This window comes from Micropterus salmoides, unplaced genomic scaffold (genome assembly GCF_014851395.1).
Source record: "Micropterus salmoides isolate LMB-PRFRI ecotype aquatic unplaced genomic scaffold, ASM1485139v1 Ms_hic_scaffold_3, whole genome shotgun sequence".
NCBI classification, from domain to species: Eukaryota; Metazoa; Chordata; class Actinopteri; order Centrarchiformes; family Centrarchidae; genus Micropterus; species Micropterus salmoides.
Genome location: NW_024042261.1, coordinates 35,845,970 through 35,859,918, shown reverse-complemented (window position 1 = coordinate 35,859,918; position 13,949 = coordinate 35,845,970). Strand labels below are relative to the sequence as shown.

The following is a 13,949-nucleotide window of genomic DNA, read 5'->3' as shown; positions in this document are numbered from 1 at the left end:
TCCTTTCTTTACATAGTTGAATGTGCTGACAACAAAATCACACAAAAATTATCAATGGAAATCAAATTTATCAACCCATGGAGGTCTGGATTTGGAGTCACATTCAAAATCAAAGTGGAAAACCACACTACAGGCCGATCCAACTTGTAATGTCCTTAAAACAAGTCAAAATGAGGCTCAGTAGTGTGTGTGGCCTCCACGTGCCTGTATGACCTCCCTACAACGCCTGGGCATGCTCCTGATGAGGTGGCGGATGGTCTCCTGAGGGATCTCCTCCCAGACCTGGACTAAAGCATCCGCCAACTCCTGGACAGTCTGTGGTGCAACGTGGCGTTGATGGATGGAGCGAGACACGATGTCCCAAATGTGCTCAATTGGATTCAGGTCTGGGGAACGGGTGGGCCGGTCCATAACATCAATGCCTTCCTCTTGCAGGAACTGCTGACACACTCCAGCCACATGAGGTCTTGTCTTGCATTAGGAGGAACCCAGGGCCAACCGCACCAGCATACGGTCTCACAAGGGGTCTGAGGATCTCATCTCGGTACCTAATGGCCGTCAGGCTACCTCTGGTGAGCACATGGAGGGCTGTGAGACCCCCCAAAGAAATGCCACCCCACACCATTACTGATCCACCGCCAAACCGGTCATGCTGGAGGATGTTGCAGGCAGCAGAACGTTCTCCACGGCGTCTCCAGACTCTGTCACGTCTGTCACATGTGCTCAGTGTGAACCTGCTTTCATCTGTGAAGAGCACAGGGCGCCAGTGGCGAATTTGCCAATCTTGGTGTTCTCTGGCAAATGCCAAACGTCCTGCACGGTGTTGGGCTGTAAGCACAACCCCCACCTGTGGACGTCGGAGCCTCATACCACCCTCATGGAGTCTGTTTCTGACCATTTGAGCAGACACATGCACATCTGTGGCCTGCTGGAGGTCATTTTGCAGGGCTCTGGCAGTGCTCCTCCTGCTCCTCCTCGCACAAAGGCGGAGGTAGCGGTCCTGCTGCTGTGTTGTTGCCCTCCTACGGCCTCCTCCACGTCTCCTGATGTACTGGCCTGTCTCCTGGTAGCGCCTCCATGCTCTGGACACTATGCTGACAGACACAGCAAACCTTCTTACCACAGCTCGCACTGATGTGCCATCCTGGATGAGCTGCACTACCTGAGGCACTTGTGTGGGTTGTAGACTCCGTCTCATGCTACCACTAGAGTGAAGCACCGCCAGCATTCAAAAGTGACCAAAACATCAGCCAGGAAGCAAAGGAACTGAGAAGTGGTCTGTGGTCACCATCTGCAGAACCTCTCCTTTATTGGGGGTGTCTTACTAATTGCCTATAATTTCCACCTGTTGTCTTTTCCATTTGCACAACAGCATGTGAAACTGTCAATCAGTGTTGCTTCCTAAGTGGACAGTTTGATTTCACAGGAGTGTGACTGACTTGGAGTTACATTGTGTTGTTTAAGTGTTCCCTTTATTTTTTTGAGCAGTGTGTTATAAAGGGAGTTGGTTGCCATTTACTGTTTAATTTTGAATTATTTATCAATTATTATGTCTGTGCTTGTGTGTGTGTGTGTGTGTGTGTGTGTGTGTGTGTGTGTGTGTGTGTGTGTGTGTGTGTGTGTGTGTGTGTGTGTGTGTGTGTGTGTGTGTGTGTGTGTGTGTGTGTGTGTGTGTGTGTGTATCTAGACACAGCAAGATATGAGATTATTAATGTCTATGTATGTTTATGTTTAAGAATTGTCCTTGAAGCCTTTTTATTTTCATTACAGGAACATTTTATTTGTACATTTACAGTGATATATATATTTTTATTTATATATATACACACAGCATAAATGACATTTGAATAATAGGCTACTGTGATAATGCAGACAGTGAATGTTAGGGAGGCCGACAGTGAGCCACAACATGGACAAAGAGTGTTTTTAAAAGACCAGTATTTGAGAATGATCTACAAAGCAACACCTTTCTTACACGTAAAGCTTTTTTATTAGTTAAACTACAAGAATAAGTTTCCCTCTGATCAGAAGAAAGAAACCTGCGGCTGAAATGTCAGAGCTGCTGTTCTTTAAAGCAACACCAGAGGACATGTAGAGCTAGCTCTTAGCTTACGTCTTCATCTGTTACAGAAGAAGTTCTTCACATTTCATCTGGTGTTGAATCACAGTAAACAAGTGAAGATATTAATATTTAGTCTTCTGAAACATTTCAGGCAGCCAGAATGAATTAGGACAGAACATGACCTTCACCGTAAAACTATGTATTTTTGCAGTTCAGTTTAGGATAATTTGAACTCTGCTGCAGAGATGTCCGAAGTTAGTAGCTGTGGTTAAATCCTGCTGCTCCTGGATTCTGTTCACAGTTGTCGGTGTCTCCCATGTCAGTCTACAGACATTTATATCAGACTCAGCTGGTAATCTGTGAACCATTAACGAGCAGAGAGCTCTGAGCGCATGTCAGATTAGAAACCATGTGGGTAGTGTCTGGTATTTTGTCCTAAGAAACGGGGAATGTGTTGCCAAGGTTGGTGATAACAAAGTGGCTGCAGTTCTCCTCTTTGTTATCTTACAGTTTGAATGTTTATGAGTCTGAGCTCTGTTCAGGCTCCTAAGGACCAGCCTGTTGCCTTGTTGTCAAGTCGGGCAGCAACATCCCGGCACTTTACAACAACGTCCACGTGCCTGTCGCCTTTCTTAAGTCTTTCAAGGACGTTTAAACTCAGCTGTCTTCTTAAGAAAGACATTTTCTCCGCCCTCCGTTTCCTCCGTCCCTTCGTCATCTCTGCAAAGTTTTAAAGGATTCAATAAACAATAAATGTATAAAAATATCTGTACATCACATTAATCTTTCTGTTCTTCACAGCTCACAGCGGTTGTCCTCAGTCTTGTAGCGGTCCATGATACTCAGGACATCCTCCAGGATGGATGGTCCCAGATCCAGGTCTAATCCCGCCAGAGAGTCTGACCGCGGCACACCGGATGAAGCTGTGAGACCGGCTGGATGATAGGTAGCGCAGGGCGACTCGCTGCGTTCACTCCTCAGGTCCTCGTTGCTCAGGCCGGCATCAGAGTCCAGGCTGAGGCCCCGGCGAACGTCCGGGGGCCCGCAGGTCTCTGACATGGAGTCCTCAGAAGAGACCTCCGAGAAGGAGCCGGAGGAGGGGACGAGCCTACGCATGGAGGGCGAGAGGGAGATGTCGCGGCAGGGCTCTGATGCCAAACGTCCCACCACGCCGTTCTCAAAGAGCGTCAGAGAGCTGTGGTTGTCTGCGTGGTTGTAGCCGTTGGCCTGTTTGTGGCTCGTCTCTGTAGGCGGCTGATGGTGCAGGAAGGAGTTTTGCTGGGAAGGCAGATGGGGAGGGGAGGGGTCGTCCAGGTGGAGGCGTGGGGGTTTGGGTGGAGCCTGTTCGTGGGCGATGAACACAGGCATGGAGATGGTGGTCTTCAGCAGGCCGGCAGAGGTTTGCTGATAATGGTAACCGTTGTAGGAGTAGTTGTGCGAGTCCTGTCTCGCGGCGAAGCCGTCATCCTGACGCGTCTCTACGCTGTACGAGCGTGAGTGACCGTTCTGCGTCCGACTCAGGGACGGCAGCATGTTCATCTTGCCCTGGAGGAAACCCACGTCTCCAAACATGTCACCCTCACCTTCAGGCCCCACGTGGGCGCTGTGACGTACGTCGCCCAGCGGGGGGCTGATCATATCACCTGAGAGGACGTCACGCAGCTTCAGCTTCTTCCCCTTCTTGGGAGTTGTAGTTTTTAAGTACATTGGCGTCTTTGCTGGCATTCTGCTTCTTTCAGGTCGACGTGAGGCGTTTCCAGTATCTTCAGAGAAAACTCCGTGTGCTTCTCTGTATCGGAGAGAAAGGTAATTCTCCTGCGTGCACTCACTGGCTCGGACAGGACCTCTATGGGTTCAGGTCTGATTAAAACCAGCAGGAGAAACAGAGCAGTGTCAACAGCTCACAAAGCAAATTCACTTGATAAGAAGCTCTTCTGTCGATTTCCACTCCCAGCTGAGTGACTCAGTCTGTGTTGCTTCTCCAAGTGAGTATACAAGTATTTAGGTCGGTCAGTGTAGCGATAGCAACCCGGGGGTTGTGCCTCACGCTGACATGTGACTCCAGGGGGGGAGAGGAGGAAGGCCTTGACCTCAGCTTAGCTCCCTCTGTCTCTCTCTCAGACGTAGAAAATCCATATCCAAGCAAACACTGGGGTCTCTTCTCTTCAAAAAAAAACACACACACACTTTATCCTCCGTCAGAGAAAAGGGATGGAGGGATGAAGAATATGATCTCTGTCGGGTCGGCCTTCTGAGTTCTTCTTCTGAGAAATTTCAGGAATGTAACTTCAAAACGCTGGAGATCTCTGAGGAGAAACAAGAGAGAAAAAGGGAGTCAGAAAAGGGGCCGAAAGAGATGAAGCGAGAGTTAGGAAGGGGAGATAGATGGGGTGAAGGCAAAGGGAGGAGGTAGGAGCTGGAGGAGGGGGGAGGGAGGAATGAAGGCGGGAGGAGATTTACAAGCTTCTCTTCAGAAAGCCAGAGGACACATATGATGGAAAACACTCCAAGAATCCCGAGTGTTTGCTAAGAGGGGTCTGCTCGCCCCAAATGATGTGAAAACGTGCGACTGGAGGTCTTGTGGGTGTCGAGGCTGCTTTTACAGCGAGTCAGTCAATGAATCAGTGCAGAAAATTGGCCACGCATTCCCAAAGACCCCTCGACTTGGTTAGTGGAAACACAAATTACTGCGTGGAAATAGTTGGCTTTAAAAGCTTTTTTGCCTCAAAGCTCTGCGTCCTCGCCTCGTGTGGCGGCTTGTTATCAGACAGAAGGATCTTAAAGTCTCTGTCCTGACACAAACACACTGAATTATGGGACGACAGCCCGAGGGGCTCTGTGATCTTTGGTATTTAACTCTTTACACTTAAAGACGTGCTCTGTTTTTGGATTCAGAAACTCCTGCCTTCACAAAAAGCACAATCGCTCGCTTTTTTTTCTTAATAGGGAAGAAGAAATATTTACAACAAACTTCATACATCAAGTTTCTATAAAGTAAATTGGACTATAAGAGTTATTTAATCATGAATACAGTTTTTATTCTTATATAACTTGATCACATCTTGTGACTTCAGATGATGTCCAAATGCTGTGTAGGTCAAAGTGTCCTCGCTCTGTGCTCACTGCTGTTTACAAAGAAGAGAAACAGTTTTTTAAAAAATCACTGTGTTGATGTTTATCTTGTGAATGTTTACCGAAGAGACGTGTTGAGGAATGTGTGGACTGGACCGTGGATCCTTAGAAACATATTTGTCCTGAAAACTAGTTTTCAGATGCTTTGATTTCTGAGGGAATAAACTTTTGTACATCTTTAATTTTGCATGAAACTACAAACATTTTCATAAAACAGCGTCGTTATTATCTTGTGTTGAAACTCAAATCTCAGTAAAGTCAGTTTAGTTTATGTGACTGGTTTTGATTTAGGATTTCAAAGCTCACTTTTAACTTAGCAATTTAACCAATTTCTATTCTGAGTTTTCAGCAGAGAGCAACGAAATATTTGCGCCTCCGTCGTGTCGTCGTCAAATCTGAAACCGTCCCGTGAATGTTCAGGGTTCACGTTTAGGTCACCATGCGTGTGAACTTCACAGTATCAGTATTTCTCTGATTTAATTACTTTATTTTAAGGGATAAAAGTAGAAGAGCTGCTGCATAAGGTAAGGTAAAAAATGAGAATGGAGTCTTAGATCAGTAAGATAGTCTTTTGAATCGTAAAGCAGTGTGATTTGTTTTCACTTTAATTTGAAATTGATCAGAGCTTTCAGTTATCTGAAGACCAGATTCCTGCTGTGATTCATCGGCTGCAGTTGACGTCAACGTGTTTCACCAGAAGTTCTTTGGAAATCCACAACACAAACTTCCAGTTGTTTTTCCTTTTAACAAATTTCCCATGTTGCACCTGAATGACATTAGACATGATTTCACCACCAGCTATCAGGTTTTTCCCGTCTTTTAATGTGTGAAGACAAAACAGGCTGACATAATGTAACCTCAGTCCAGTTGTTCATGTTGCAAAGCTTTTGATAGAAGTAGGACAAACTGTGTATTAGTCTAACGTGCATGGACAAAAAATATGCTGTTACATAAAAAGACCAGAAAATTCACAGCTGGAATAATCTTGTTTTTAATGCAGTTAATTTATAAGGTAAACTATTACTTGTTTGCTGCATTTATAATAAACGATAGGGTTTTCATACAACTTAAAGTGAGCGGAAAAGAAAGAAAAATACAGATTAATGACTCTAAAAGGTACTTTATGCTTTTAAAAAGCTTTATAATGCGCAATTATTGTCTCCCACACAAAAGATCCCACCCAGTAAGCAGTGAATGGGTGATTTTCAGGTCAGAAGACATTTAGGTTATATTTCTAGTTCAAAACTGAGGTTAATTTGTTTGAAATGTTTCTAAGATGTTACATTTAAATGTGGTTTCAGCAGTATTTCACTTTCTATGTTTCATTGTTCGCTTAGCTGCTTACATTGAGATCTATTCATCTAAATACTATTGAAACAACTGCTAAATGTAAACAAACGTTTGTATATAAAAAGAGACTTAAAGTTCTGAGTAATGAGTTTGTTGTAAGTGGCTCCAGAGGAGGGAGTGAGGCTTAAGATCAGAGACGATTACTGCACGTCTGTTGTAATAAGCTCGAGCTGACACACAACCGTGATCAGATAAACACAAGTCTGTTGACTTGTTGACAAGTTGTCGATTGGACTTTTAATTTAAGGACGTATTTTATCCGTGGTAGCAGCACGGCCCTTTTGGTCCAGATTGAAATATATCAACAACTATATGATGGATTCTCATGACATTTTGACATTCATGGTTCCCAGAAGATGCATCCTACCGTCTTTGGTGAGCCCTGACTTTCTGTGCATTCATGCGGTGTCGGAATAATCGGAAAAAATTATTACCCAACTGGGAAAATTAACGTAAAAGTCGGAACAACAACTTGGAAAGTCGAAGAAATTTTGGTACAAGAGAGTTGTTGCCAACATACACGTAAAAACATGGCGAGCAACACGGTTAATGATAAGAAACTTTTTGATTAATGGTGCAAAAATCACGTTTTGCATATAAATGTTTTGCTAACATTTCATTTATATGCTCTTCACTGTCACGAAATCGTCTTTGTGTTGTTTATATGCTCTGATAATGCTAATCCAACACATCTTTGTAGCAGCGTCCATGCTGTTTCCACATTCCAGCTTAAAGGCACCTGAACGCACACCAAAGTCGGAAGAACGACTTCACAGCTCGGGAAATGGGACCATCCGAGGAGCACGTGACTGCACATCGTAGTCCCCAGAGGATGAACGTAATAACTTTGATCCTTGTAGGCCTATCTTTCAACCAGCACCACCATCCAGTCAACATTTCGTGTCCACTATATAATTGGGTTTATACAAAACTAATGGCATTCCCATCAGCCTCAGCTGTACCTTGTGTTTAGTAATTACCAAATGTTAACATGCTAACACACTAATATTTATCTATTTATCTTATTATTCATGTTGAAAAATGGAAAAACATAACTTTCATATATGCAATAATAATTAAAATAATTCATATACTGATGGGTAGCTCATCTATAACATTGCAGCAAAGTTTATAAACTAAACACATGTTTTTTATAAGTACTTTTGTTTGGCTGTTAGCCTTGAAATTAAGATTAGGTAAAGTAAATGTTTAGGTTTTGGTTAAAATTGGAGATGGTTGGGTTTAACTAAAAGATTGATTTAAAAAAAAACCAAAAACAAAACACACACAAGACAGGTTAAAGTAAAACTGATCCAATAGAAAATGTAATTTCTGGAACTCACAGAACTTCTCCAATTGTTAATTAAAAACTTTTTAGTATCTATTAGAGTATCTGAGTGTATTTATAGCACCGTGTCCTTCCACTTGTTTCTCTCTCTCCCTCCAACACCATGATGCAAAGACATCTTTCAACCACAGATGAGAAAGAAAAAGTCTCACCATCTCTCCGTAGGAACATCTGAACCACAGAGTCTGTTAAAGATGACATTTTAAACAGCTCAGTCTGACTGAAGCCTCAGAGAGTCATAAAAAAGGACACATTAACTTGTCAGCCCTCATTTTAACACAAAAGTATGACCACAACAATGCAAATGCACATAAAAATAATACCAGTGTAGAGCCAAACCAGTCAGAACTTGTGGAGAAGGGTGGAGCGAGTCCTGCAGACAGTGACAGTTTCTGATGTAAAAATATTTCACGTTGATGATTGATTAAAACGGAGGATCGGGTGTGCGTGAGCTGATCTTCAGCTATGCCTTAAAGGAAAAGTTCATCCAAATAAGGAAAATTATATCAAAAATCTGTCTGTTAAAGTCTGTAGGACGACAAACCACACATCTTCATCGCTCTTCCTCCTATTACAAAACCAGACATGTGCACACGGCGTTAAACAGTTGGGCCCGTGTTGCATCTCGTTTACCTGGAAGCCAAAGATCTTAAGCTGCACAGATTGCATGAGCTGTGTGATTTGGGAGGAGTGGAAAAATCGTCCTCTTTTTGTTTCTGCTGTACAAACTAGGGCTGAAACAATTAATCGACTGATGAAAGATACTGTTCAACTATTTTGATAGTTGATTAATGGTTAAAATGTGGAACATTTTCTGGTCTCTAATATCTTTGAACTGTTGACAAAACAAGACGTTTGAAGACAGAACTTTCACAGACAAAATGATCAATTGAACACAATTGTTAGTTTGCAGCCACAATACAAACTATTATAATGTCAGAGTTAGGAGTCTATGAAATAGGTGGACGATCTTTAACCGTTACAAATGATCAAAAATTGGATTGATTGTTTAATTTCGATGTGTACGCCTGGAAAGTGAAGCAAAATGTACTATTTTAACTAGTATTTATTCTGATGTCTTCAGTATTATACAGTAAATGTTTCTGCCAGTGATTTATGCATTTTGGTGTAGACGATGAAGGTCTAAATATTAGATTGTCAAAATGTTCTTTTAAGTAGGCTATTGTTTGAAAATGTATCCGCAGCACTCTGGATCTGACTTAGATATATGAACTGTACAGGCTGGTCATCACACAATTGTCAAAACTTTCATTTATTCATTTTAACTACTGACATCTTTTTACAGCTCCAATCATCACATTGTTTCACAGCCAATCTAATGCACTATTTTACATCATTTTATCTCCTGTTTTCACTCAGAAATGTAAGTAAATGAGGTAAATGTTCTGCTTTATGACCTGCAAGCTCTTTTACAGCTGTGAAAACATGAACAAAATCATTAGTGTTGTTTGGCTGAAGGCTGAAATGGAGCTAAAGAGACACAAACGTTGAGTTTTCAGTTCAATGTGAGTGAGGTTGTTTTTTTTTTATATCATTAGTGAGGGGATTCAAACAATGACGTTTTCACACTCACATACTCGTGCTCAGGCTGAAGGTTAGTTACTGAATATTGTATAATAGGTTTACAAAAGTTATTCATCTAATCATTGTACTTTTTGGTTAGTTTTGTTTTTACTTATGTGCACAAATTTCTACTTTTCTAGATTAATTAAGACAAAAATCTAAATAAAAGTAAAGTAACCATCTAGCTATCACAAAGTCCATAAAAAGTAATACACACACATTAGTTTTTAAGATACAAGTAATCAGATCACTCACACACACACACACACTTGTGTACTTACTGTTTATAGCCCTATATTGGAAGCTTTCGATCATTGGTGAAGCATGAGATGAATGTGTTTGTCCTACAGTTTAGCCATTAGCCATCCCAAGGCTAATCTCTCTGTCAATCACACACACTTGTACTGTGATCTGTAGCCTACTCTGTCCTCTGTAACCAAGTCTGAACCCTCAAACAACTCTTTGAAGAAGTAAGGACTCAAACAAATCACAAAATCACTTTTCCAATAAATCAAAATGATTCATCCTTCCGGTGACGTATCTGAACCACAAGGAGCAATGAGGGAGAAAATATGTCTAACCTAAGGTGGTTTCTCCTTCATGAATCACCTTTCCTAGAAGCTGGAATTTGGGTCGTTTATGATGCAATCCGTCACAAACGAGGCTGCTCTGACATCTGTTTCTGCTCTCAGGCTCCATTTGCTGCTTGACTCCACTACAGCAGGACAGTCAGTCACGGAGCTCTGTCATCTTCTAGGACAAACATATACAAACGAAAGCGCCTGAACGCACGACGGCACCGCTCCTTTCATTGTCGCTATCCTCCGCAGTCCCTTGCATCGTGCGTAACTGCGCACAGCACGCGATTGTTCACAAAAAGTCTTTTGCTTGTTTGCTAATCTGTTTGTTGTTGTTTTTTTTTACCATAAAAGTAAAGCGGATTTCGTCTATTATCTGGTTGATATGGAAGTAATACACCTCTTGTTTGTGATTTAATGAGCTCTCATTTTTAGAGTCGTGATGTGTTGACAGTGTATTCAGTTTATCTCTTTCTGTCCCATATTAGCTCAGACCCAGACACTGTTAACTATCAGTAAATCTAAACGAATAAGCTTAGATTAGAGGCAATGTATACTCATTGAGTGATTCATCTCTGTCAGGGTGTTGAGGAAAAAAGCATTATACTAATTTGAGAGCAGGTTTTGGTTCGTCTCTCTCTCTCCTAGCTTCATGATTGCCACCAGCATACCTAATCAAAAACAAATACTGACCAAGTCCAATCACTACTGAAGCATAGATTAGAAATAACAAATAGTGAGTTCAAGAATAAAGCAGAAGTCTAGTTAACTCCCTCTCCCTCCTTGTGAGTGTTATGTAACTGCAGCCTGTGAGATCATCCCTGTCCTCCTGAAGGCTCTGGCCGGTTGACTGATTGGTACCAGTGGAACAAATCTCTCTCTTTCCAGTCTAATCCACACAGACAGTCACAGATACAGCGCAGCTATTTCCAATCAGGCTAATATAGATGACTCTGATTGGCTGCTTGACGAGGGAACTGAGCCTTCTGGTTTTGCAAATGAATACAACCCAGGTACTGCTACATTTGGCGGTAGATGTAAAATACAACAACATAAAAATGTCAAAGTGTGCAGCTCCAGCACTTACATTGTGTGAGATAGCAGCAGGACTCTGGCTCCCTGCCGAGTGCTGAGACCTCCTGTCTTTGGCAACAGTGAAGAGTTATTCCTGGCGCACTACAGGTAGCAGTAAATGTCAGTCACTGGATACGTTGATGTAATATTTCCCCATTTCTGATTTGTCCTCTGATTTGTGGACGTTCTCCACAAAGGACTGCTTCTGTAACACTTAATCTAATTAGAAATTAGACCACCATAACCTGGACTGGGTGAGATTGTCCATTACAGCCTAAAGTGTAACAGTGTGACAGTGAGGATGAGTGAAACAAATATACCTTCTCATATACAGCTATAAATCACTTGTGTTACCAGACGCACTAGAAAAAAACAAGTTCATGTCACTTGAGCTACAACAGTTATTAATATTTGATCAAAAGCTTACATCACTATCAAGTCTGTCTCAAAAGTTGAGTAAAGTGTTCTCCATGGATTAAAAAAAATAGGTTTTTCTCTGCACCATACCTACATGCGAAACTGCGCACGTTGAGCACGCTGTAACCAAAGGGAGTGTCACACGCGGAGTAACCGAGGCTATTATGTTGAAAAATAAAACGTTATCCTAGTCAGTTTTTCCTCTTTTTGTTGTTCACACAATAGAAAACAGAAGGTCTATTTAACAGGTGGGCAACGACCACCGAGCGACCACTGGCCACATTTAAACCCATGAATAAAGTACCACAACAAATTCCCCAAATAAAGTGATATTTACCAGAAAGAACCGTCGCTCCGTCACTTTTAATGGGAAAGTAATCGCTGTAGTTTAGCCTTGTCGTACAATCCACCGACACACACGCCAGCTCCAGGGCAGGTAACCCTCTTACTGGCGGGGTATTTACTGTCTCTGGAGCGCTCTGGATGGAGAAAGTAAAGGAAGGGATCAGCTTCTCACCGTCAAACCAGCTGGAATAGGCGCAAACGAAGTCCGGTTAGGGATTTCAAATTAAGATCCTCATCTGTGAACACAGCGGCTCCATCTGTAGGGCAAGATCCTTTTATGGGACAGGGAGTAAAAGACAGACAGTTTTTTTTCGCCACTTCTTCTATGAAATAAGCCTCCATGTAAAGTCCTATATGGGTGAAAAACTAGGTAAACTATGTAATAGCCTTTAGTTCACATTAGATGATAACATTAGCAACCTGAAAATGGAAAATCAAAAGCATCTGTGGATCTGTGGATCTATGTCTGGTGCCAACTAATATAGTGAGACTACTATACAATGTAGGTCACCAAATGGAAAATAAAGAATAAAACATAATTTCATAGGTGTCTGAGTGGTGAAAACAGCACATGTATTATATTGCAAAATATAAACAAGATGCGTGGGTTTATTTTTTAAAGGAAACCGTGTTAGCTTCCGGGTTTACTTTGGCTGATACTCACTGGTTTGACACATCAGCAGACCGAAGGGGAAATGACTCGTTAAACGGGTCTTTGAATCAGTCTATGTTAATTAAACCATCGGAACTGTTCCGATAAAGAGGATAAGCAGAGATAAGACAATGCTCATCAAACACACCACAAAAGATCAAAGGGTGATAAATAATATCAGATTATACAAGATTAATTTATTTTAAAAGTTAATGTTACTTTTTGCCCAATGCTGCTGTGACCCTTTAACCCTCTCTGCTTTGCAAGGCCACTGTGAAAGTGATAAATCTAGCAATGTTTTTTTTTTTTTTTTTACCACCCTATCCACCTCACACAGCCAATTAGAGGGATGTGTTGCTGTGACAGAGTGCCTGATGAAGGCTCTGTTCTTTCATTTGATCAGCAGCAGGCAGGCAGAAAAAACAACAGCCAAACAAGTGTGGACTGATTTAAAAAACAGGTTTTGTTTATTGTTCATACAGACAAGTTGACTTTTAGTCAGTTGCCTGTTGAATAATTGTCATTCTAAAAGTCAGTGCTGCAATCTGCATCTCGCAACTGACATTATTTGCAATGCAAGAGTTATTTTAATCATTTTTAAATCTGCTTTTGTTTAGGGCATGATTTTTCATGATGACTGGGCTAAATCAAAAGGTGGGTCTGCAACAGAGCAGAGCATCATCAACAATCTTAAATTAATGAATCTATATTACAGTAATATGCTTCTATAACATTCAGCTCACAGTGTGAGGAAATATGTGTTGCACAGGACATGATGAATTAAAACATGATGGCGATATACAACCATTGGTCTCTGACCAATTTTAATATGTTTTACCTCGCTTTGGTTTTGTTTGAAATGAAGTGATCACATAAGCATACTGTGTAGTTTACTGATGTCTTGTTATTAAGTTTCTAAACATTGAAGTTAACATTTCCAGATGACATGATGTTCGGCTAATGTCACATATCTTTTCTACTGCCGCAGCAGCAGTATCTGGGTCAATCAAGTACAACATTTGGTTTGTTTTCTCCACAGAGCTATAAAGTCTCTGCATTATGAGGGATAATTAGACATTTAAATGGGCCTTCACATTTTTACTGCTGGCTCAGTGGAGACCTGCTGGAGCATAAAGTTTGGAGGCACTTCTTGGTGGCCCCAACAGAGTTGGCACTGAGCATAATTACGGCGAGGTAATGAGGATTTAACAAATGGAGAATGCAGACGTTGGCTGTTTGCAGGTTAGACTGCAGACACATCTTGTTTACCGCTCCTGGGGGATGCCTGCAAGGCAAATTAAACCCATTCCCTCTTTACTCATCCACTGGGGTGTGCTTTGTTCTCTGCAAAGACAGACGGGCGTCTTTTCCGCTGAAGCAGCAACACACAATGAAACTGCACACTAG

General features: G+C 41.8%; 1 protein-coding gene across 3 annotated transcripts; it reads right to left on the bottom strand.

The window, feature by feature from the left end:
- Positions 1-1,793: 1,793 nt before the first annotated feature.
- zgc:154093 (uncharacterized protein LOC777623 homolog) lies at positions 1,794-12,040 on the bottom strand. 3 transcript variants are annotated; one of them, XM_038693285.1, is made up of 3 exons: positions 11,883-12,035; positions 11,142-11,230; positions 1,794-4,368 (listed from the first exon to the last, which is right to left on the bottom strand). In XM_038693285.1, the coding sequence occupies exon 3, from the start codon at positions 3,785-3,787 to the stop codon at positions 2,858-2,860; it is 930 nt and encodes a 309-aa protein (XP_038549213.1). In that variant the 5' UTR covers positions 3,788-4,368; positions 11,142-11,230; positions 11,883-12,035; the 3' UTR covers positions 1,794-2,857. The 3 variants fall into 3 exon arrangements, with proteins under 3 accessions (XP_038549213.1, XP_038549212.1, XP_038549215.1); XM_038693284.1 differs by lacking the exon at positions 11,142-11,230 and having other exon boundaries at positions 11,883-12,040; XM_038693287.1 differs by lacking the exons at positions 11,142-11,230; positions 11,883-12,035 and adding an exon at positions 9,758-11,063.
- Positions 12,041-13,949: the final 1,909 nt, after the last annotated feature.

What these genes read in the sequence shown, in the direction of transcription:
- zgc:154093 (XM_038693284.1), bottom strand. Translation starts at nt 3,787, where the DNA reads ATGCCAGCAAAGACGCCAATGTACTTAAAAACTACAACTCCCAAGAAG.